At 36.9% G+C, this 23,380-nt stretch overlaps 1 protein-coding gene across 5 annotated transcripts in view; it reads right to left on the reverse strand.

Annotated features, from left to right (window-relative positions):
- SLC9C2 (solute carrier family 9 member C2 (putative)) overlaps nucleotides 1–23,380 on the reverse strand; it is a 101,847-nt gene that overhangs the window by 66,852 nt on the left and 11,615 nt on the right. For all 5 annotated transcript variants that reach the window (XM_077156998.1, XM_077156997.1, XM_077156996.1 and 2 more), the window contains exons 6-11: nucleotides 13,659–13,775; nucleotides 12,277–12,438; nucleotides 7,140–7,239; nucleotides 4,752–4,895; nucleotides 3,714–3,882; nucleotides 1,484–1,565 (exon numbers count right to left, since the gene is read on the reverse strand). In XM_077156998.1, the coding sequence (XP_077013113.1) occupies nucleotides 1,484–1,565; nucleotides 3,714–3,882; nucleotides 4,752–4,895; nucleotides 7,140–7,239; nucleotides 12,277–12,438; nucleotides 13,659–13,775 (774 nt within the window). The remainder of the gene's footprint in view (nucleotides 1–1,483; nucleotides 1,566–3,713; nucleotides 3,883–4,751; nucleotides 4,896–7,139; nucleotides 7,240–12,276; nucleotides 12,439–13,658; nucleotides 13,776–23,380) is intronic.

The raw sequence follows: 23,380 nt of genomic DNA on the forward strand, positions 1-23,380 counted from the left end.
AAACCCAAATTTTACATCCTAAGCAAAGACAGAAGAGTGGTGAGACCCAAGAGTCAAAAGAAATTTGTGGGGAGGGCTTGTGAGCAAGCCTGCAGGGATTAAGTTAACTTCACTTATGCTTCTCTGATCCAAGCATAACTTTTCACTGCACACAAAAATGAACCCATCACTTAAGGAAAAAGGAGAGTTACCAAACACCTGCCCCATTTACTACCCAGCCTCCTTCACATTTGGGAGCCTTGACTTTGAGGTGGACTGTCACAAGTTCTGCAACAGTGCTCATGGGGAAAATTCCAGGAATAGGGAAGGATTGTCTAAAAATACACAAGCAGAGAAATGATGTCTCTTATGGCTAGGGCAGAGTAAATTCACCAATCTATTTCTCTGTTTAGAAAAACTCTCCATCAACACTACCCTTCCTTCACCCTCATATTAGTTCCATGCTCTCCAAGGAAATCCTCTAATAACTAATTTGGTTTGTCCAAGAAAGTGGCATTCAGAGGTGAATATCCTGAATAATGATCACAAATATTTTAAACATCACCTTCATTATAAATGAGTTATTAAGCTTATTTTCTATTTTATCCATACTTTCCTGTGAGTACAGTAAATATAAACATCCAGGTGTCTGATCAATTCTAGATACCATGACAAAATCAAGTCTCTGCACCAGCAAAGCTGAGGACCAGCCCAAGAGATATTGAAGGCCTTACAATAACATTTTAATCCCACCCCACTCCCACTGTCACCAATTATTTTATCTTTGAGTTCTCTACTGATCATGTTTCTTATTGTACTTTTATTGTACTTATACTTTTCTTTGAAATAAGCAGCATCAAATTCATTTGCAAATAGGTAACTGTGGCAGACCTGCTCATTACCTTTCAATATCCATTCTTCCCTTTTTTCCTTTTACCAATAGAATCTCCAAGTCTTGGCTGAGCATATGACCGGCTAGGTTAAGATAATGTTTTCCAACCTCCCTTGCCCATGTACACCCATGTAACTAAGTTCTGGCCAATGGGACATGAGCAACAATGATATATAGAACTTCTAGATTGTGCCCTTAGGAAGCTGCTCATCCTCTATTGCCACCTCCAATCTACACCCCCTTTCTTCCTTCCTCTTTGGCTGGTCTATAGACATGGTGGATGTGAGACTTTCTAAGCCTGCAAGCAAGAGTAACACACTAGGAAGTAGAAGAGCAACACAAGAGAAGGAGCCTGGATCCCGTGAACAGCCTCCTGGAACAGAGCCGTCCCACCCTTCTGGATTTTTCAGTGAAGAAAAAAAATTGTTTAAGCCACTTTTAGTTTAGTTTCTGTTAAACTGGCTGAACCAATACCCTAATTAATACGGAATTATAAAATAAGATGTGAATGATCTCTAAACCAATTCCTTGAGCTCCATAATAAATGTTTCAGGACATCAATAATTTATATGTACTATTTCCCCCATGATTAGCAAAAGAGATATACTTTACCTAATGTCCTGGCTGACTCAGTCATCGGATGTGAATTTATTCCTATAGTCAATAAAGATACCACTTGTACATAGAGTACAAACTAAAAACAAAACACACAAATAGTTAGAACCAAAACATTAGTAAGTTCTTCCTGGGTAATCATTGTTTAATTAAGCTCCAACAAAATTCGATCTTAATCCACATTCTTTCACTCTTGTTTTTGATAATTAAGTTGAAGCAAAAGGACATTTTTTTGTGGACATTGCTCAAATGTAACATATTGGGGGCAGAAATTAATTTTTTTTCTATCTGAATGAGGGAAAATATATACTTCATATTCTTGAGGATATGGAAGCTGAGAGAGAACACTCCACAGTTGCTATTTCCAGCAACAGTTATTCAAAACCAAACAAGGTGGCAGGAATCACAGAAGCAAGTGAAGAATCTGCAGATGAGAAATCCCCAGAAAGAGTAGGCAAGGGTGACCAGGAGAGTGTGCCTGCCACCAGCATTTACTCTAGCTGTTCACAGAAGGTCTGAGGAAGCAGTTAAGGAGCTTGGGTGGGGTCTGGAGAGGTGTGGTATAGAAGCAGAAAGATAACCACGGTGGCTCTGCCAGTTATTAGGTCATGAATTCTGGGATAAGTTACTTAACTCAGCATCTGTCACTGAAATATGGAGTTAATTGCAATATCTGCTTCAGAGAATGTTTCCCAAATTTGGCTGATTACAACAATCACCTGGAAGGCTTGTTAAAAATGCTGACTCCTGGGCACCTTCCATGGAGCCTGATCCTGTAGGTCTGGGATAGATTCAAGGGAATTTATAACATAAGACAGATTTGGAAACACAGTAGTGATACCAAAATGTTATTGTTTCCTTGACTTGAATTTGGGCCAATTCTTTGCACAAATAAGGACTGAAAGAGCTCATATGTTGGTTATTACGTTTTTCCTTTGGAGCATGGAAGGACCCAATTTCTTTGCAAAACTGCAGGTTTGTTTGACCCCAGAATTAATTCCCATACCATTCCCACAGATATAATATATAAATCCTCAGGACATATGTGGTGGAATATGATACTCTTATTTAAAAAGCACTTCCTCATTTGATTTTGGGAGTTAGGGTACTTGGGTTCTTTCCCTAAAATCCTACATACTGAAGGCTATTTTCTTTGTTAATCAAATGAACAAATCCACATGCAAAATGAAGAGGGTGCTGGTTGTTCCCCAAAAGACAGGATTCTAAAAATGCTGTACTCCTTTTGGCTTCTGTGACAGAAGTAATAAAGCAAAGAGAAGATACAGGACTAGAAATCAGATAATACCAGGAAACTCTGTACATATACCTCAAGATTAAAGTTCCTTGAGAGGTGGGCAGGTGTTTTAAGCTCATGTTTTTTTAAAAAGTGGTTTTCTCTCTTGCAAGAACAGATTTGGGTTTATCTGACTGGAAGGGGGTAGGGGACTGGTCCTGAGGATTTCTAGCAACTTCAATCCCTAGTTTACACAGTATTGCCACAAATAATGAAATCACAATGCCCCAGCACTGTCAGCAGATGTCTAGGCTCTTTACCTCCCCTGGGGTCTCAATACCACAGACGCAAGCTTGCCAAGGAATCTACCAGCCAGCCCCTGGGAAAAAGGCTTTGAGAAAGAATAGAAAGGAAACCAAGTTTTGTTTTTCACTACAGATTATTGAATCGTTAGCCAAAATGTTTGGAAAAATTAATTTTTACAAATCACCCCTAAAGACATAAAATAGAAGTGAATCCTTAATCCAAAAATTTACAAAATCTTTCTTCCCTTAGCATATTTAACTAGCATTTCTTTTTTTGTTTGTTCTACTAGCTGTAAGTATCAAAGGGTTTTATTTTTTCATGCTTTTTGACAGCTATTGAAAAATAACTAACATTTATTGAACATTAAGTGTCAGATACTTTACCAAGCACGCATCATTCGCAATCCTTGGCTGGAAATTGACCTAAGAACTTGTCCAAGGTCACCCAACCTTTGAGTCAGGATTTGAACCCAAGTCTATCTGACACACACATCCATAATCACTACATTGTCAACATAAAAAAAAAAATTAAAAAAAAAACACTTCATTCTGAGTTTCTTTCTACTCAATAAAATATTTTTAAATTAAATTTTAAAAAGTTAACTTCACTATAATATACCATTACCAGTGCTACAAAATAAGCAAGAATGAATAGATATGAATGATCATGAGACGTGATCTTTCCTACCATTTGTGGTGATTCAATGGTTTGTTCAGCCAAATTATGAACATCAGGAGCCAAGAGCAAGCTAAAAACTCCTTTAATTCCAGACCAAGCTATAACCATTCCCCATTTCCAATTATATTCATAACTCAATTGCATCAAAATAGGGCTCACTAACATAACAGTAAGCAACCTGTGAAAGAAAAACATTTAAAGGCATAATCACAACTTATACATTGTTATCCAGGGTTGAAAACATGATCTAAATATAGAATTTCATGCAAAATTTTTCAGGAAAGAGAAGACAATCCAGTTTATTGGTAAGTAGTGCAAACATTCTGCGACTAATCAAATCTAGTGTCTGAGTTTTGCATATGATACTCAAGTCTTGAAAAATAATGCTAGAAGTCCTACACAAGTATAAGAAATTATCAGTAACACTAGCATGCACTATTGGATTTTGGTAGTAAATTCCTGGGAGGGAGAACTTTCTTTAAAGAAAGCTGGCAAGTTATTCTATTCCCTGAAAGGTCCTAAAATGACTGGATACAGAAATTAAGTCAGGATATTTGTAAAAACACTGTAGGCACATTAATAAGCTTAGCTCAACCAAATTTTTCTTAACATCCCACAAGAATCACAACCTTAATGTCACACAAATAATTTCATTTTGTATCTGCCTTCTCTACACACCATTTTTTGCTATATACCACTGTTTCCCAATTCTAATTCCAGGCTCAGTAAGCAAGCTTTTTTTTTTAAACTGTAATATATCATATATTCATATACCATGTAATCATCCAAAGCCAATCAGTGGTTCACAATATCATCATATAGCTGTGCATTTTTCATGACAATTGGCTTTTTTTTCTTTTTTGTAAAAAATAACATATATAAAAAAGCAAGAAAAAATTTCACAGCACATTGCAACAGGTTTCAGAGTTTGGTATGGGTTGCAACTCCACAATTTTAGGTGTTTACTTCTAGCTGCTCTAAGACACTGCAGACTAAAAGAAATCTCAATATAATGTCAGTAAGCAAACTTTAAAATATAATTATTACCTTACAAGATTCACTGTCGCAAATAAGATAAGCATGAAACTTAGAGTGTGAAGACTAAAATACTTGATTTCTCCACATCCAATCACAATGCCAAAGAAAGTGTATATTAAATGTTCAAATACAGATGAAAACATTATTAAGAACCTAGGATAAATGAAAGGGAAATATTCTCTTTTTATATTCTACTTGAATATTCTTCATTTCACATAAAAGCATGTACCTTATATCTGCCATTCTTGTCTTAGCAGAGGTCTTTGTCCCCATTATTGTTATAAATAACATTTCAAAGTGTTTTGTTGAATTTAAAACACCCAATTCCATATTTCCTATTATCCTCTTCCCACTGATACTCGTTGGGCTGCCTCCCACGCTCTCACAGGGTAGTTAGGACAAGGTAGGAAAATGAAGGCCTCCAGGATGGTAGTGGGACAGGTTCCCTGGAATTAACTGTCAGAGTATCAATGGTGAAACTGGGATTGCTGCAAAGAGACACCTGGTAAACTTCAACTTTGAGAAAACTGATGGGATCACTTCCATGCACAACTCACTCAGTAATTTGCATGTGCTCTTCCCCTTACCAGAAAGTTGTTCCTGCCTGCTTTCCCATCTACTGAAATCCTAAAACTCAGGTGAGGCTAATTCTAATCCCATGCTCTTAATGAAGTGCTCCCCCTCTGTTTCCTACAGTGTCCATTGTCTACCCACCACATAGCGACCTGCCTAGCCCCATCCCAAGATTCTTATTGAGTAGACCAGCGCACAGTGGTTAGGACAATGGCCTGAGGCCTCAGCAGAGTGTGTGTTCTGTTCTGGTTCCATGTGTAACATGTCTGGGTCTCGGCCAGGTCTGACTTCTACGGGCAGACCCCAAGTCCCGTCGTCCCTTGGTCCCCTCTCCTAGGGATTCCCCTTTCAGCTGACAGAAGAGTGTGTGTGCCCCACAAACCAGTCTCTCTACAGGTGGGTCCCAAGATCTACACTAAAAAAGAGGCACTAGGAACCTTCATTTCAGCTACAGATATGAACCAGGTTCCCTAATATAGCATTACACACAATTAAGCAGAAATTCTGATTTGATTACCATAGCTTAATTCAATTGATTCACAACTCTGACAGGGAAGGGTATGAGTGGAGCATCAAACCCAAATGCTTAGTTTTCTAAAAATTCAAAAATCATGAAATGACTGAGTCCGAAACTTTTTTTATATTCTTCCACAGGACCTAAGAAAAGGCCTTACATATAGTAGGATCCCAGTAAATATATAATTGTTTACACTGATCATTAGTTTTTTACATAGGTATGTCTACTAAACAATGAGCTCCTTCTGAAAAGAGGCCTACCTTCATAGCCCCGAACTTAACATATGACATCCAGGCCACAGTAAACATTAAGGATTGGTTGAATGGAGGAAAAAATAAACAACTGAATAAAAGAATGAATAATTTACAATGATGCTGACAAGCAGCCTGACTGAGTTCAGGCAACTGTCCAAATTTTGACTCCAACTATGTATCTATGAAGTAGTTATTTCCAAGCTTCTGGATCTTATTAATTGGTCAAGTTTCACTCATACCCATGCAAAACAAGAATAGTTAAATTTTACATAGGATTTTTTTCTATTTTGCTAAGTAGAGTTATTTCTATCACTGACATTTCATAAAAGAAAGGGCCTTTTAAACACCCCAAAAGTGGGAAGGACACAATCTCAGAATAATGGACAATCCATTAAATTAAATAAATTAATCTTCATGGGAAAAGTCTGAATTGCCCATGAAGCAGTCTGATTGCCGTTTTTCTCATTTCAACATTTGCTTTGATCCTATGCAGGAATTTCTACACTAGACTATGATTTGATAAAAAAATAATTCTGAAATAATTCTGTAATCTAGCATGATCTCTCAGAGTAAGAGTATAATTTACTTGTCTGAGAAGATGGGCAAGTGGTTTTCCTTCTGTCCAGCGACATCCACATGACACTGCATTACCAGGTTTAAAGAATAGGAAAGAGTTTTGCTGGTGTTAAATCTTTCTGCTCCTTTTCCAATAGAGCTCTTCCCGTATTAGGGTACTATCACTCAGGTACATTATGAGGAAACAAAGGAATACATCTTTATTTTTTTAATCCCACAATTCAGAGTAAATTTTTATCAAAGATCTATGTATAAAAAGAAATATGGTCTCAATCCACTGATAGATTATTCATAATAGGAATATCAATGTCAATCATTGTTGGTACTTTAGGTTCTTTTCAATATAACTGATAGTAAATTAAAAGGTAGAACGAAGTTATCTAAGGGGAGTTTTATTCGTGTCCATGAAGGCAGGACCCCATAGGCGCTGAACTTCTAAGAGCTATATACCAAGTACACACACAGTTGGAGACTTACTTAGTAATTACGAACTCCATCCCTGGTTTGAAGCTTAAGGAATCTAAATTCAGTCCTACAGTGGTTAAAGCAACAATGCCTGACATTCCCAAAAATTCCACTGGTGAGGAAAAAACAAAAGAATAAAATTAAATGCATTCAAATTTGCACATTGAGTTTCTTTATCTTGAGTGAAGGATTGGCGGGAAGCTTAAGAATGGTAGATTTTGGAAAGCTGCTTCAAGAGATTAACCCTACTGCTGGTCAACTTTTTTCTAAAAAGGACCAGATAGTAAATATTTAATCTTTCTAGGCCACATAGTTCCTGTTGTAACTACTTAACTCAGCTGTGATAGAGCAAAAGCAGCCACAGACAATCATAAATGAGTCAGTTACAAGAAAACTGTTTATGGACACTGAAATTTGAATTTCACATAATTTTCTATTTTTTATTTTTTAAGTTTTTAAATGTAAAAACCCTCCTTAGCTCATGGGCTGTACATAGACAGGTGAATTTTGCCCATGGACCATAATTTACTGATCTTTGCCGTAGACCATCATTGAAGACATGACAAATGGAAAAAGAAGTTTAACAGCCTCCACCCAGCACCTCAGGGATGTGTCTGTTGTGTCTGTTGGGGGGCTGTGCTTTAAGCTCAGTGCCTCCACAGTGACTGCAGGTCCTGAAGTCTGCTTGTCTTTTGCCTAATATACAAACTCCCCTAAAAGTGTAATTCCTTGAGCTCTAAACAAACGTGTAAATGCAGCCTGTGGCAGGAAAACCAACTATGAAGAATGTTTGAATTCCACAAATTATATCACAAATATCAACAGTCCTAGGCTGCAGAGTCTTCAAATCCACATTATAGATGTCAGAAAATAAGAGAAAATATACAAGGTAGGAGTGTAAGAGCTTTGCAGTAGGGCAGATCTGGCTGCTGTGGGACTGAGACCTCCCTTTTCTGCCCCTGTTCTCACCTCTGTAAAATAGGTGTAAACCAGTAACTCATCACATAGCTCTTACGAGGATTAAATTAGACAACATGAAAAATACTGAGCACACAGTAGGCAATGAATAAATGATAATTGTTATTATGTTATTGCTCTTATTCATTTTACTGCTTAGTAAATTAATACAGTTTATTAAATTGCAGAGGATTTTTATTATTCTTTTGGTTTATCTAGGCACTTAAGTTCATTTTAGACTTCTTTTTACCTACTTATTTGACTGAATTTAACATAATAACAACGACATTAAATGCAGTGGTACTGGGAACTGTGATCACAGCGGCTGTCTCTCAAAATCTTCTGTCCAATTCCCTATAACTAGTATTACTGGATTTTAAAGCTTATCACAGTCTTTTTCAAAAACAGTCACCACTTACAGAAAACATACGCTATGAGAAAAACCACTAAATAACTTTGTTTTAAAACTGATGTCATCTTATATAGTTTAATTCCAGGTTTGTAAGGATATATGATGTGAGTATATAAATTAGGTATTATATATTTGTATATATCTTTTAAAAGACTGGATGGGGATTAATACCAAAATGTGCTGATTGCTTTAACATGGGTTTATAGGTGATTTTTCTTTTCTTCCTTCCTTGGCTTTTCAGAATTTATCCAAAATTCTACAATGATTAGTTATGACATTTATAATTAGAAAAAAAAGGCTTCAAAAGTTATAAATGTTATTATATTAATTTTTATGTAAAATATTCCACAAGAGGGAAAAAATCATGGAATATGTAATATAAGAAGTAAATTTTATCAGCATAAGCCCAAGTAGTTAAAATAAGAGTTGTAAAGTTTTTACAACTCAATGGAAAGAAACCGGCACAGAAAACTGATGACCCGTAGCATGAAAGTCCTCCTGATAAGAGAAGCAAAAGGATTTTGTTTCCTAAAAGCAATAGGATATAGGATTGGGTCATTTTCTAACTACACATTAGGATGAATACTGAAGGGGTCTTTGACATTTATCACCTAGACCTATGACACAACAAGGAAGGGACAGGGAGAGTAATCAGCCTTCAGACCCAGGTGCAGGCAAAAGGGGATGCAACGTTTGTAAAGAGTTTCAAAACAAACAAAAAACATAACTAAAGTCATTCTGCTTTTTATTGTCTCCGTACCCCAGCAATTCTAAACGTCAGTGATAGAATATTCTTCCCTGCTTAGATAGATCATTCCCACCACTCCCTTTGGCATGCCTCTGGCCTGGACGACTCTGTAATGCTTTCACAAATCGTACATGACACTCCTAAAATGCCTTTTGTACCTAAAATTCAAACGTTCTTCTGTGGGCCAATATATTATTTCCAGCTGCAATGCCTGACAACCAATAATTAGGTTCCAGAACCATTTTATCCTTTGCATAGCAATCTCTGTACAATTTACTATTTTATTTCATTTTGCTCTTGTTGTTTTATAAAGTGAGTGGGAGATGAAAAAAATGAAGGGGTTGATACAAGCGATGTCTGACACAATGGAGGTTTCATGAACATAACACAATAGGGACAAAAATGAATATACACTTGCTTAAAGAGGTGACTCTTAGCCTCGCTCAGAAGCTCCCTTGACTTACGCCAGTTGACAGTGTGTTTATTAGTGAAGGAAAAGAATGAAATTAGAAAACGTGGCAGAATTATAACATTAGAGGTATGAGTCTAGCATTTTATGGTATGTTTTAGCTTTCTGGCAATGGCACTTCTCCTTATTACAGTGTCTGCTATTGACTTTTGCTGTGAAGAACATCATACTTCCTAAGATTGCTTTAGTTCCTAAAGCAGAGGAAAGTGTAATGGAGGAATTATGTAATGACCAAAGTGAATTGGAGCAAACTTCCATTCAGAGTAAGGGCATGGTGCTGCCTTAATGCTGCAAAGAATCACTGGTTGAAATCAATATATATAGCCCACAAGATTTCTGATATTCTGAATCTCGGATGTATCTAACCTGAGCAGTTAATGCTAAAATCCTACCTTCTCAGGGTTTTATTCACACCCTGCAGTAAGTCCTACCCAGAAAAATGCAACCAAGATGAAGGCATTTCCTCTCCATTGGTGGCAGCTGCAACATCAGAAGGATAATTTCCAGGGGAAATCATCAGTTTCTACAAGACTGATTCTTAGAGACCTTGTACCAGCTCAGGAGAACTAATTGTTAAATTTTAATAATTTTGTGAACTGGTTGTTAATCAAAGCCCTCCTTGAAACCAGCTACGGTGGGTGTATTCACACCAAGAAAATCAGCAAACACTATAAATCAGAACCCCCCCACTCCTACCCTGGAGCTGGTTTACCACCACACCACTGCCTGACTGACTTTTTCATTTTACAGGTGAGGCAACTAAGGACCAAAGAGGCTAAATAACCTCTCTGAAATAATATGACTAGTTAGAGGTAGGACTAAGACTAGAATCAAAGTCCTGCCACAGTCCTGCCTTCTCTTCATGGAAATCAGCTGCAAATATTTTATAATACTGTTTGGTTAGTGCAAAATAATCAGACCTTATAATTCTTAAATACATTTTCAGTAAATTTTTGGTTTGAATTGAACTGCAGTGACCAGGCTTCTTGTTTGCATTCCTGAGTGAGCATAGAATCCGTACTGCTTACGTAAATGGCAGCCCTATTCCAACTTGAGATGTCAGGATTGTGAAATGATGCTAAAAGACTCCAGGGGTACCTTCCTCCCTGCCCTCAGTTCAAGCCCATACACACCTGGCCTTAGAGAATCCCAAGCACTGACTGGAATCACCTATTTTTTTTAGAAAGAAAGGGGATGGAGACCAACATTTCTTGAGTTCCCAAACTTGAGCCCAATGGTATGCTGGTAAATATTTGAAAACAGCTCTTTGGAGGTGAAAAAGCCCTGACTGGCAGTGTTTGCCAATGTCCATGGTATAAGTACTCCCACCAGACCAGAGCACGTCCAGGCTATCAACGTGACCATACTTTAACGTAGCATTGGGAATTCACAATTAGTTCTCACAAACTGGCAAGAGCTGTCTTCAGCACAGCCCTGCATGAGCCAGTCACATAACATACAATAGCTCATCAATGCCTGCAATACCACTATAAATTAGACATTATTATACCACTTTTATAGATTAAATTGAAGCTTTGAGAGATTGAATAATTTTCTAAGGTCACAGAGCTAGCAAATTGTTGGAAGCTGGGATTTAAATTTAGATGCTTTTCAACAGCTAATATCAGTTTATTCAACCAAAATGTGTTACATTACTGTTGGGCGCATGACAAGCACTGGCCATGGCTGGGGAAGATTAAAGAGAACAAATAAATAGGTGAGTAAGACAGCCTGCATCTCAAGGAACTTGTGGTCTAGTAAAAAAGACAGAAGGATTAAATGTTTAAGTTTTTTCGGACATTTAACGCATCCATAAAAACTTCACAAGGGAAGGGGAAATAATGAAGAAAGATGAGGGGCATGAGACTTCAGTGAAAGCTTTGTATAATTTTACTGATTCAGGGCAGTGAGCAACACCTTGGTGGCAATTTATTTGTAGAGAAAACAGGTTTTTTTAAGTAACTGGAGGTTCAAAGAGGAATATTTACCTCTGATAGGCGGATGGAGGTTGCTTCACTGTGGGAGGTGAGAGCAGAAGCAGAATTTGAGAGTTTGACCATAGTTACTATGGCTTGTGGGAGTGGCTTACCTCCGGCAGGCCTGCCTTTAGCCTCGGCCAAAGGCTTGAATATCTATAGTCCCTCAGTAACATTCCCATTGAATTAAAGGCCGTTAAGCAGGAAAAGACCTCCGGAGCATCCTTTTCCAATTTTCCCATGTTACAGATGAGGAGCTAAATCAGAGCAGGAATCAGCTCACGGCTGATTCTTCCTCCAGGGAACAGCCAGTGACTAAATGGTCAAATGGTGGGGCTATAAGAAGAATAAGAGAATAACCACAGAAAGGAGGAGTGCAGTGGGGAAGGTACGAGAAGTTGAAATGAAAAAGATGTTGAGAGAAACCAGGGAAGAGATAGAGGTGGCAGAAAGATAATATGACAAGACACAGAGGTGCAAAAAGGGTAAGTTGTTGGGAAGAAGCAATTTGATCAAGATTAGAAGAAAATAATGACTTTTAAAGTTCACTTCAAGGACAGGATCTTTTGTATTTGTTTCTGACTTACCAATGTAGAAAGTCAGGTACGCTAATGAAAAGCAGAGAATGACATTAGTCAGCGTATTGCTAAAAAGGTCAGCCAATATAAATTGAATGACTCTTGCACACCAATATCCACATACTATGCTTCCACAAATGTCCAAGCAGAGGCTTACGACAACATGTAACTCTAGAAAAAGAAAGTGAGAAACAAAAGGTTGAGCTGTAACATTTGTTACTTTCACTAACGGCATTTGTGTCTATGCATTTTTGGTTTGCTCTCAAGATTTTGAGTGGAGACCTTGTTGTTCAATAGATGGGAGTTTCCCGTGAAAGCCTGGCAAAAGAGGCTCCCTAGGGGTATATATTTCCCTTATTGTGTGGTACTGGAAGTTTGCTTATCCACAGTCAGTAGGCTCAAATGGCCTCTGTAGCCAGGCAGAAAGAGTAAATGTGAAAAGCCTCTAACAAACCGGAGTGCAAATATTCAACCAAAAGACAACCAATTTCAAATTTCTACAAACTATGTCAGAGTCAAGCAAACCATGCCCAGGGTCCCTCCCACTTTGCCACTCGTTTGTGACCCTTACCCCCATTCCAAGAGGCACTTGGGAAATGGAGAGGAAATTTTTGACAGTCACAATCACTGGCAGCACTAATGGCATTTAGTGGGCAGATACAGGAAGTACCAAAAATAGTCCTAAATAACAAAGATTGTCCCACCCCAAATGCCTATAGCACCCCCATTAAAAAGCACTGCAAATCCCTTTTTTATCCACCAATATCTCTTCTTTCTTTTAATACCTCCCTCTCGTTGCAACTATGACATTAATATATCGAGCACACCCTTCTCCTTAATGTATGATTTCTTTAATGTGTGCTCTTTCCCTTTTCTTCCCTACTAGTATCATATCTGGAAACCTGGCAAGGCAACGTACTCCATATCCCACCATGAATCTGGCTTTTTTTTTTTTCACTTCTAGGGCCTGACTCTCCAGTACTACTTGAACCATTCTGCTTTAACCCTGAGACCCAAATCCAAGACCAAGTCAATCTTTTATAATCAATAATTTATATCCAGATTGAGCCAAGAAAAAGTCTGAGCCAGCTGGTACAATTTTGTGTTTATGTGTATGCGTGTGTGCGTGTGCACAGAAGCACACACATGTTAACTGGAGATGAAATCATTTTTTAAAGTTATTTCGTCCTTAACGTCCAAGAAAATACATAGATAGTGATAGTTTTCCTTGTATATGAAAGGAAAGATTTACATGATATATTATTTTACTTGTTCCAAGAATAGTATGGGACAAGCAGTTCAGATGTCTTGAATGCATTTTAATTCCAATATGAATTGAAATGCACCATATAAAAATAATTTTATAAAATACACAGAAAAAATGCTCCTACCCCTAAACATGGAAATGTGAATTGTATTGCTCCGAAAAATTCCAAAAAATATGGATGTGATGCCACAAATTATCAATGATTCTCCTTTAATGATATCAATATACATCTTGGAAATACCTGGAAAATAAAATTTAATGTGGTTAATGAGTTGTGGGTAAGGAAATCAAAAGCCTTCTCAAAGGATTAGTATTTGCAAATATTTTATGTAGTAAAACGTGTGGCTAAAAATTCTATAAGGTTGTTCAGTTTCTATTTTATTCCACACAATTCAAAACATAGTTATGCCCATGCAGTAATAACACTGAATGTTAATGGATTAAACTCTCCAATCAAAAGACATAGTCTGGCAGAATGGATTGAAAAACAGGACCCATCTATATGCTGTCTCTACTCAAAGGACACGAGGCCAAGGACACAAATGGACATTTACACACCAATGTTTATAGCAGCATTATTAACAATTACCAAGAGATGGAAACAGCCAAAATGTCCATCAACAGACAGCTGACTAAACAAACTGTGACATTTACATAAGATGGAATATTATGCAGCTGTAAGACAGAATAAAGTTATGAAGTATGTAACAACATGAATGGACCTTAAGGACATTATGCTGAGTGTGATTAGCCAGAAACAAAAGGACAAATACTGTATGGTCTCGCTGATATGAACTGACATTAGTGAATAAACTTGGCATATTTCCTTGGTAACAGAGACCATCAGGAGATATAAACAGGGTAAGATATTGGATAAATGGAGCTGAAGGGATACAGATTGTGCAATGGGGCTGAATATAAAAACTCAGAAATGGACAGCACAATATTACCTAACTGTAATACAATTATGTTAAAACACTGAATGAAGCTGCATATGAGAATGATAGAGGGAGGAGGGATGGGGCATAAATGAAATCACAAAGAAAGATAGATGATAAAGATTGAGATGGTGTAATCTAGGAATGCTTAGAGTGTATAATAGTGACTAAATGTACAAATTTAAAAAATGTTTTTGCATGAGGAAGAACAAAAGAATGTCATTACTGCAGTGTGCTAAAAATAGATGATAATAGTTAAAAATTTCAACTAATGTGTGAGACTAAAGCAAAAAATATTTATTTGGTACAAATCTATACTTTGACTAGTGCATCTCTTAATATAACTTATGTAGATAGTTGATTGAACACCTTAAGTACATGGAACTTTGTATAGGACATGAGATTTTGTTGGTTTGTCCAGGTGATGCCCTGATGAATCCCAGAGTGATATGATCAGTGAGTGGAAAAGTATTTGCAAAGTCCCCTTCGGGGAATGGTGCGAACGGGGGAAAACTCACCTTCCCCAAGTTGAATTCTTGATATTCTCACAAGCAGTGTGGACAACCAAAGCTATAGGCTGAGCCCCTAGTCTTGGGGTTTGTTCATATGAAACTTAACCCCACAGGGGATAGGTCAAGCCTACTTAAAATTAAGCCTAAGAGTCACCCCCAAGAGAACCTCTTTTGTTGCTCAGATGTGGCCTCTCTCTCCAGCCAACACAGCAAGCAGACTCACCACCCTCCCCCTGTCTACATGGGACATGACTACCAGGGGTGTGGATCTTCCTGGCAGCGTGGGACAGAAATCCCAGAATGAGCTGAGATTCAGCATCAAGGGATTGAGAAAAACGCTAGAATGAGCTGAGACACAGCATCAAGGGATTGAGAAAACCTTCTCGACCAAAAGGGGGAAGAGTGAAAGGAGACAAATTGTCAATGGCTGAGAGATTCCAAACAGAGTGGAGAGGTTATCCTGGAGGTTATTCTTATGCATTAAGTAGATATCACCTTGTTATCCAAGAGGTAATGGAGAGGCTGGAGGGAACTGCCTGAAAATGTAGAGCTGTGTTCCAGTAGCCATGTTTCTTGATGATGATTGTATAATGATATAGCTTTCACAATGTGACTGTGTGATTTTGAAAACCTTGTGTCTGATGCTCCTTTTATCTACCTTGTCAACAGATGAGAGGAACATATGGAATAAAAATAAATAATAGGGGGAAAAATGTTAAAATAGATTTAGTTTGAAATGCTAGTGATCAGTGAAAGGGATCAGTAAGGGGTATGGTCTATAAAATTTTTTTTTTCTGTTTGTTTAATTTTTCTGTTGTCTTTTTATTTCTTTTTCTGAATTGATGCTAATGTTCTGGGAAATGATCATGATGATGAATATGCAACTATGTGATGATATTGTGAATTGTGAGTGTATGTGTTCAGAAGGTTTGTTTCTTGTAATTTTTTTTAATTAATAAAAAATTTTAAAAAATGTTATTGACACTTAAATTCACTAGCATTTAAGTTTAATGGGAAACATAACCGGATTAATTGCCTAATGATATATAATTTATGGATATATTCTTCCTTGGTGAAAAGAAAAAAAAATTGATTTCACTTTCGGTGGCAATGTGTCCAACTAAAAACTACTTTTCCCCAACTCTTGGGCTTCTAATAGTGGCCATAAAACCATAAATGGAATGTACGGCATAGGGCTCCTGGGAAATTTCTTGGAGAGGGGAGTCACACCCTTGGCCTTTTTCCTTGTCTTATCAGAAATACAAATATGATGCCAGAACTTGATCAGTCAGCTTCTGATCCTAAGGATGGAACTCACACACAAAGGATGGAGGAGTAAATAAAAACATAAGAATACATTTCTATCATTTTTGCTTTAACTATATATCTTTTACAGTTATGGTGTTCTCCATTCATTTGCGTAGATTCCAATTTTCATCTGATAACATTTTCTTTCTGACTGAAGAACTTCCTTTAACATTTTTTGTAATGCAAATCTGTTGGTAATAAATTCTTTCAGCTCTTGTATGTTTAAGGAAGACATTTTTTTAAAGAAAGCCTTTTTTAACAAAGATGATCTGATTGGGACTAAGGTAAATCAGAGTGCAAGGTAAAGAATGATATTGTATATATTTTAGAACTTCATCTACTGCGTTAGACCAAAGGAAGAGAGGTTTATTTTGTCTAACACCGAAATTTCCTGTATCACACAATCTAACTCAACCTGCCTGGATAGCTCATTTTAGCAACTGGAACACAATAGTACAGAATAGAAATGAGGGCTTATAATTCTGAATAGCTTAATGTAATAACCAGATACATGCCAGAGTCTGTTGGTCAGACAACTAAAAAGTATTGGTAAAGTCTCTTAAGGGACGAGAGGAAAAAATTAAAGAGCTATTAAACTTTCCCATCTGGAAAACCCCTGATACTCTTTCAAAGGTTAGGAACTCCCAAGCTCATAGGCCAAGCCCATGATCTGGAGGCTTGCTCTTATGAAACTTATTTCTGTAGCAAAGAAGCTAAGCCTACTATAATTATGCCTAAGATTTGCTTCTGGAAAACCTCTTTTGTTCTCACATGTGGCCTTTCTCTGCAAAGAAAATCATTATCCTAACCCCTACGTAAGACATGACACCTAAGGTGAAAGTCTCCCTGGAAATAAGGGAAATTACTCTCAGGGATGGGCCTGACCCTGGAACTGTGGATCAACAATGCCTTGCTGGCCAAAAAGGAGAAAGGAAATGTAGCAGAATGAGGTATCAGTGGCAAAGGGAGTTCAGATGGAGTCAAGAGATTATTCTGGAGGCTATTCTTATAAGAACTTCAGCTAGATGTTGCTAATTGCTATGGTTTGTTAAAAAACACATACTAATTTAGTAGAATGCATACAGATTTAGCAGAATCTGAGATTCTACTAAAGTTTCACACACTAAGTTTACTTTCCAGAAACCTACAACTTCCATATGGTTCCTAGGCCAGATAAGTCCTGAAACCCAGAGCGACCAGCCTCTCCAAGAACATCAACTAGTTCCATCCCTCTATCCCATATTGTTGATACCGTTTTTCAACATGAAAAAGTTAGAAGGGGCATAGGCCAAATATCTCTAAAGATTGGGAGAAAGATCAAACAGAGAAGATAGGATTTAATAAATTAGTACGACTGATGAATCAGTTTATTGTTATTTCTTTTAGCCTCTAGTGTCTTGGAGCAATTAGAAGCAAAAATATGAAATTGTGAAACTAACCCATACCAAACTGTGAAATCTGTTCTATAATTTCTTGTTAAAATGTACTTTGAAATTTAGTGCTGTTTGTACGCATTATGTTTTACAATAAAAAATGTTAAAAAAAAAAAAAAACTGTTTTTTTCATCCTCACTTTTGAAATGTATTTTCACTGAAAACAGATCTAAGCTGGTATTTAAAGATGTTGCTCCACTCTCTTTTGGCTTGTATTTGTTTCTCAATAGAAGTCTGTTATATTATTTTTTTCCTTCACATATAATGTGCCTTTTTCTCTAGCTGCCTTTAAGATTTTCTCTTTATCACTGGCATTAAGGATTTGATTTTTATGTATCTGGTGTTGTTTTTTAATGTTTCTTGTGCCTTGGATTTGTTGAGTTGAACTTGTAACTTTATAGTTTCAGCAAGTTTAGAAAATTTCCATCCATTATTTCTTCAAATATTTTTTGTTCCTCTCTCTCCTTTTGTCTCCTTTAGAGGACTTATATATTAAGCTGTTTTATGTGGCCCCTCAGTTCAACTATGCTGTCTTTTTTCAGTCTTTTTCTATGTTTCATTTGGATAGTTTCTGTTCTAGTTTGCTAGCTGCCAGAATGCAATATACCAGAAATAGAATGGCTTTTTAAAAGGGGAATTTAATAAGTTGTTAGCTTACAGTTCTAAGGCCGAGAAAATGTCCCAATTAAAACAAGTCTATAGAAATGTCCAATCAAAGGCATCCAGGGAAAGATACCTTGGTTCAAGAAGGCCGATGAAGTTCAGGGTCTCTCTCTCAAGTGAGAAGGCACATGGTGAACACAGTCAGGGCTTCTCTCTCAGCTGGAAGGGCACATGGCAAATACGGTGTCATCTTCTAGCTTTGTCTCCTGGCTTCCTGTTTCATGAAGCTCCCCGGGAGGCGTTTTCCTTCTTCATTTCCAAAGGTCTCTGGCTGGTGGACTCTCTGCTTCGTGGTGCTGCTGCATTCTCTGCTCTCTCTGAGTCTCTCATTCTCCAAAATGTTTCCTCTTTTATAGGACTTCAGAAACTAATCAAGACCCACTCAAATGGGTGGAGACATGTCATCCTCTAATCCAGTTTAACAACCATTCTTAACTAAATCACATCAACCAGGGAGATGATCTCATTACAGTTTCAAACATACAGTATTGAATAGAGATTATTCTACCTTTATGAAATGGGATTTATATTAAAACATGGTTTTCTTAGGGGGCATACTTCCTTTCAAACCAGCACAGTTTCTTTGCTATGTCTGCAGGTTCACTAATCCTTTTTTCAGCCGTGCCTAATCTGTTGAATGTATCTTTCACCTCAGACATTGTAGTTTGGGGCTTCTTTTACATCACCGTGTCCAATGGTGTGCTTATAGAGCAACTCTCCAAAATTTAAAAAAGCTAAATTGAAGTTTTTGCCAATTTCTATGTGTAAACATTCCACTATAGCTAATTTCAAACAAATAATTTATCAACCTGATCACAAAATTCCTGAATATTTAACAATTGGCTCTCATAAGCTGGTATGACCTAATTCTAGCCCTACACTCAACCTTTCCTCTAACTTTTTTACCATATGGACTATAGTTATAATAATCATTTTAATGTCTTTGTCTGCTAATTCTATCATCAATATCACTGCTATGTCTGTTTCTACTTATTATTTTCATACTTTCTATATTTTCCTATTTCTTTGTATACCTGGTAATTTGGGATGCCACACATTATATATTTTACCTTTAGGTGCTGGATTTTTTGTATTCCTATAAGTATTCTTGAGCTTTGTTTTAAAATGCAGTTAAATTACCTGGAAACAATTTGAAACTTTTGAGGTTAGCTTTTAAGCTCTGTAAGGTAGGACCAAAGCAGCCTTTGGTCTAAAGCTAATTTTTCCTGCTACTGAGGCAATAGCCCCCTAAAGCAATACCCTCCTGACTACTCTACCTGATGTCCCATGAATTATGAAGTTTCCCATTCTGGCTAAAAGGAATATGAAGGAGATTGTTTTCTCTGCTCCTTTAAATGTTTTCTTTCCCTGGTCTTAGGCAGTTTCTTTACATGTAACCAAAGACTCAAGGGGTAGTCTGTGTAGATCTCTGGAACTCCTTTCAGTGCAGCTTTCATCTCTGTGATAATTTGCTGCATACACACACTCTGGCTTCCTTGACCTTCCCTGACTGCCAGCTCCATCTCCTCCACTTAAGGAAACCATTTTTGGTTCCCCACCCCTGTGCTGAGGTCAGAAAACTCTCTCTTAGTAAGTTCGGGCAGTGGCAAACAAAGCTCACCTCTTTTTTCCCTTTCTCAGGGATCACTGCCTGCACTGCCTGATTCCAAAATCTGAGAACTGGTTTTTTTTTCATATAGTTTGTCAATTTATTTTTTAGCTATTTCAGGTATGAAGATAAACCCTGACCCTGTACTTCATGTGCCTGATGACTTTGTGGAGTTGTATACCAGCCCTGGATGGCCTACTTCTGGACTTCTTTAATTTATAAGCATAACCCCCAAATTTGAGAACATCAGATCCACTGTGGCACATCATGCAAACTGATACAATTTCTAATTGACATAGAAAGGATTGCACATCTACATATTTTTAAAAGCAGATGTTTTCATAGAAGCCATTGTGTCTAAATCCAAACTGATCATATGAAGTGGTACTGTATATATTTTTTAATCCAAAGAGAACTGGACTGATGAAGATTTTACTTTTTCCTCTTGAGTCTTTTGAAACACATAATAATTAAATAAATATAGCTAATTTTTCCCAAGAATATTCTACATGGTTTAAAAGAAAAGAAATCTCTGCTTTCCAGTATTTGATCTGAAGATATAAAACACCAGAATATTGAGGCTCTATCTATCTTTGCAAAGGTGTCTTGAATGATAAGGTAAATAATTTCTGATTACTCATTGTCTGTTTGTAGATCAATTTTAAGTCTATTTACGTCTATTTTTCATGCTGCATTATTGTAGAAAACAAAGAAAGCAAAGATAATAAAAGGCAAGATAACTCATTTTGCTACTTGTTACCAACTGTGCTGGTTTGAAGCTGTTATCTGCCCCAGAAAAGCCATGTCCTTTTTCCTGATCCAGTCTTGTGGGGACAACCATGTTATTTTTAATCCTGATTCAGTATTGTGGGGTGGAAAATTTGGATTGTTTCCATGGAGGTGTGACACTCCCAACTATGGGTACAACATTTTATTTAGATGGAGATGTGACTCCACCCATTCAAGGTCTGAATTAGTTTACTGGAATACTTTAAAAGGGGAGACATTTTGGAGAAAAGCATCACTAGAGAGCCAACAGAGACGTAGACATTTGGAGATGCTTGGAGGGACGGCAGAAAGAGCGCGTGCCTACACACGGACATTTGAAGAGGCAGAGCCCAGCAGACATCGCTGTGTGCTTCCTATGAGATGCTAAGCAAGCCAGAACCCAGAGCTGTGTCCAGGAGGAGCTAAGTGAAGACCCACAGACACTTAGAGAGGAAACCACTGGAATCAGAAGCGGAAAGCAATGGAATTGGATACAAGGACCAGCACACACCAACCCTGTGCCTTCCCAGATTGGCCTCTCTTTCTTTTTTTTTTTTAACTAAGAGAGGTGAGAGTGCTTCTGGGAAGTTCTGAGTTTCAGCTGGCAGAGGTTATCAGCCTGATTGCTTTGTAGAGATGATCCCCTAGATGTATGTCCATTGAAAATAAGCTGTAAATTCTGGTAGGCTTTAATTCCATTTTGTTGTTTTTGTTGTTATTTTGTGGATGTTTTTTTGTGTGTGTGTTTTTTTCAAGTGTGGTATTTTCTTCCAGAAACTATAGCTTCCTCTCTTTTTAGTCTTGTCAATTCTGTCTCAAGAAAGATCACCCTTTCTTGAGTCAAGGTATTTATCTCTGGATGCCTTAGTTTGGACGTTTTTATTGTAAATTTAGAATTGTTTATTTGTAACTTACTAAATTCACTTTATAAAAGTCAACCCATATCTGGTATATTGCATTGCCAGCAGCACTAGCAAACCAAAACACCAACTTCAGCTATAACAGAAAGCACAAAAATATTGATTGAACAAGTTTGAAATTAATAGCACAGTTGAACCAGAAAGCTTTTAATTCTTCCTCCATATTAAGTGATTCAGGGATAAACAAAATTAAGGTTTGTTGTACAAAGTATGAAATTTTATTTGTAGTTATTTTTAACAGTGAAACACCACAAGAATAACTTCTCCTCTTGTTTATTGGCTTAATATGGAAGTAACACATTCTTTCATTGTAACACTTGGAAAATGAAAAGATTTTTAAAAACATGTAATTCAATGACACAGATTGAACCATTTTAATGTTAAAGTATTTTTCTAAACAGGTAATTCTTTTAACTCAGTTTAGAGCAGACTAAAACTTTGTGTCATATTCCTTTACAAGCTCCTACTCTGAATTTGCTTAAAAATGAAAATATTTTGAACTTTATGTGCTCTTTTAAAACAGCTAATGAATAGACAAGTTCCTTTTCATTTACAGGTGAACTTCTACTAGTTTTTTCAGTCAGTCCACCTCAGATTAAGGTTGTACAGGTTTTACAGTACACAAGGGTACCACATCTAATTGGATATTGGAGAAATTATAATTTTGTTGTCATTGGAGAAATTATAATTTTGGATGCTACTGTGATAATTTCAGGCATATGGCAAAAATATTTTTCATCTAAAAATTATGACAATTAGAAGTAAACTATTTCGAAGAAAAGAATATTTATATAATTCACACAAAGGAACAATATGTTTCCAGCATCATATATAAGTGGGAGTGATTTCTCACATAAAAATGAGTCAAATTTGTCTTACTAGATAGACCCAGAATTACAAATCAATTACCATCTAAGAATTATTTATAGAGAGTGCAGAACCAGACTCTTTGAGAAATATAATTACCTTGTGACAATTTATAATACCACAACAAAAGGTATCATAACATCTCCTATGTTTCCCCAACATTAAGTATAAAATTATACAAAAACATATATGTGTGTATATGTGTGTGTGAATGGAATATAAATGGGTCTAAATGGGAATATCACTTGCTGGAAAGGTGGGAGGTTTCTCACTCCTATCATAAGGCAATATATTCCACTAAATACAACCAATGTCTTAAAATTGGTTAGGAAAATATTTCTGAGTCAGAAACAGAAACCATAGCAAAAACCATTTCATATTTTTAGTATTACATTAAAGAAACATGACAATAGGGAGATATTTCAGAGTGAAATTATCTTTTTCCAAATGAGATGTGTAGTAGATCAGGACCCCTAGACCCTCTTGAGAATAGGCTCTTATTGAATAACATATTTGGGTGCAAGAATGTATCTTTACTGCTTTTCTCCTCACTATTTATCTGTTCAAAGGGCTCAGCTGCTTGGAAAAATCTCCCTAGGTATCCTTTTTTTTCCCTCTCTTTTGGGAAGTAAGTTCATTACCTTAGAGCAGAGTCTGTGCTTTGTGGTTTAGAATTCAGTGGAATGGAATAAGAGAAATGCCAATTTTATCACATTCTAGAAAGGTTACATTTTCTTCTACAAAATCCTTTGAGATTATAACTGATGCTATTTATCTCAGACCCTCAGTTATCTTATTTGCATTGCTAACTTCAAATCAATTGGTGCT

This window comes from Tamandua tetradactyla, chromosome 4, assembly GCF_023851605.1.
Source record: "Tamandua tetradactyla isolate mTamTet1 chromosome 4, mTamTet1.pri, whole genome shotgun sequence".
Classification (NCBI taxonomy): domain Eukaryota; kingdom Metazoa; phylum Chordata; class Mammalia; order Pilosa; family Myrmecophagidae; genus Tamandua; species Tamandua tetradactyla.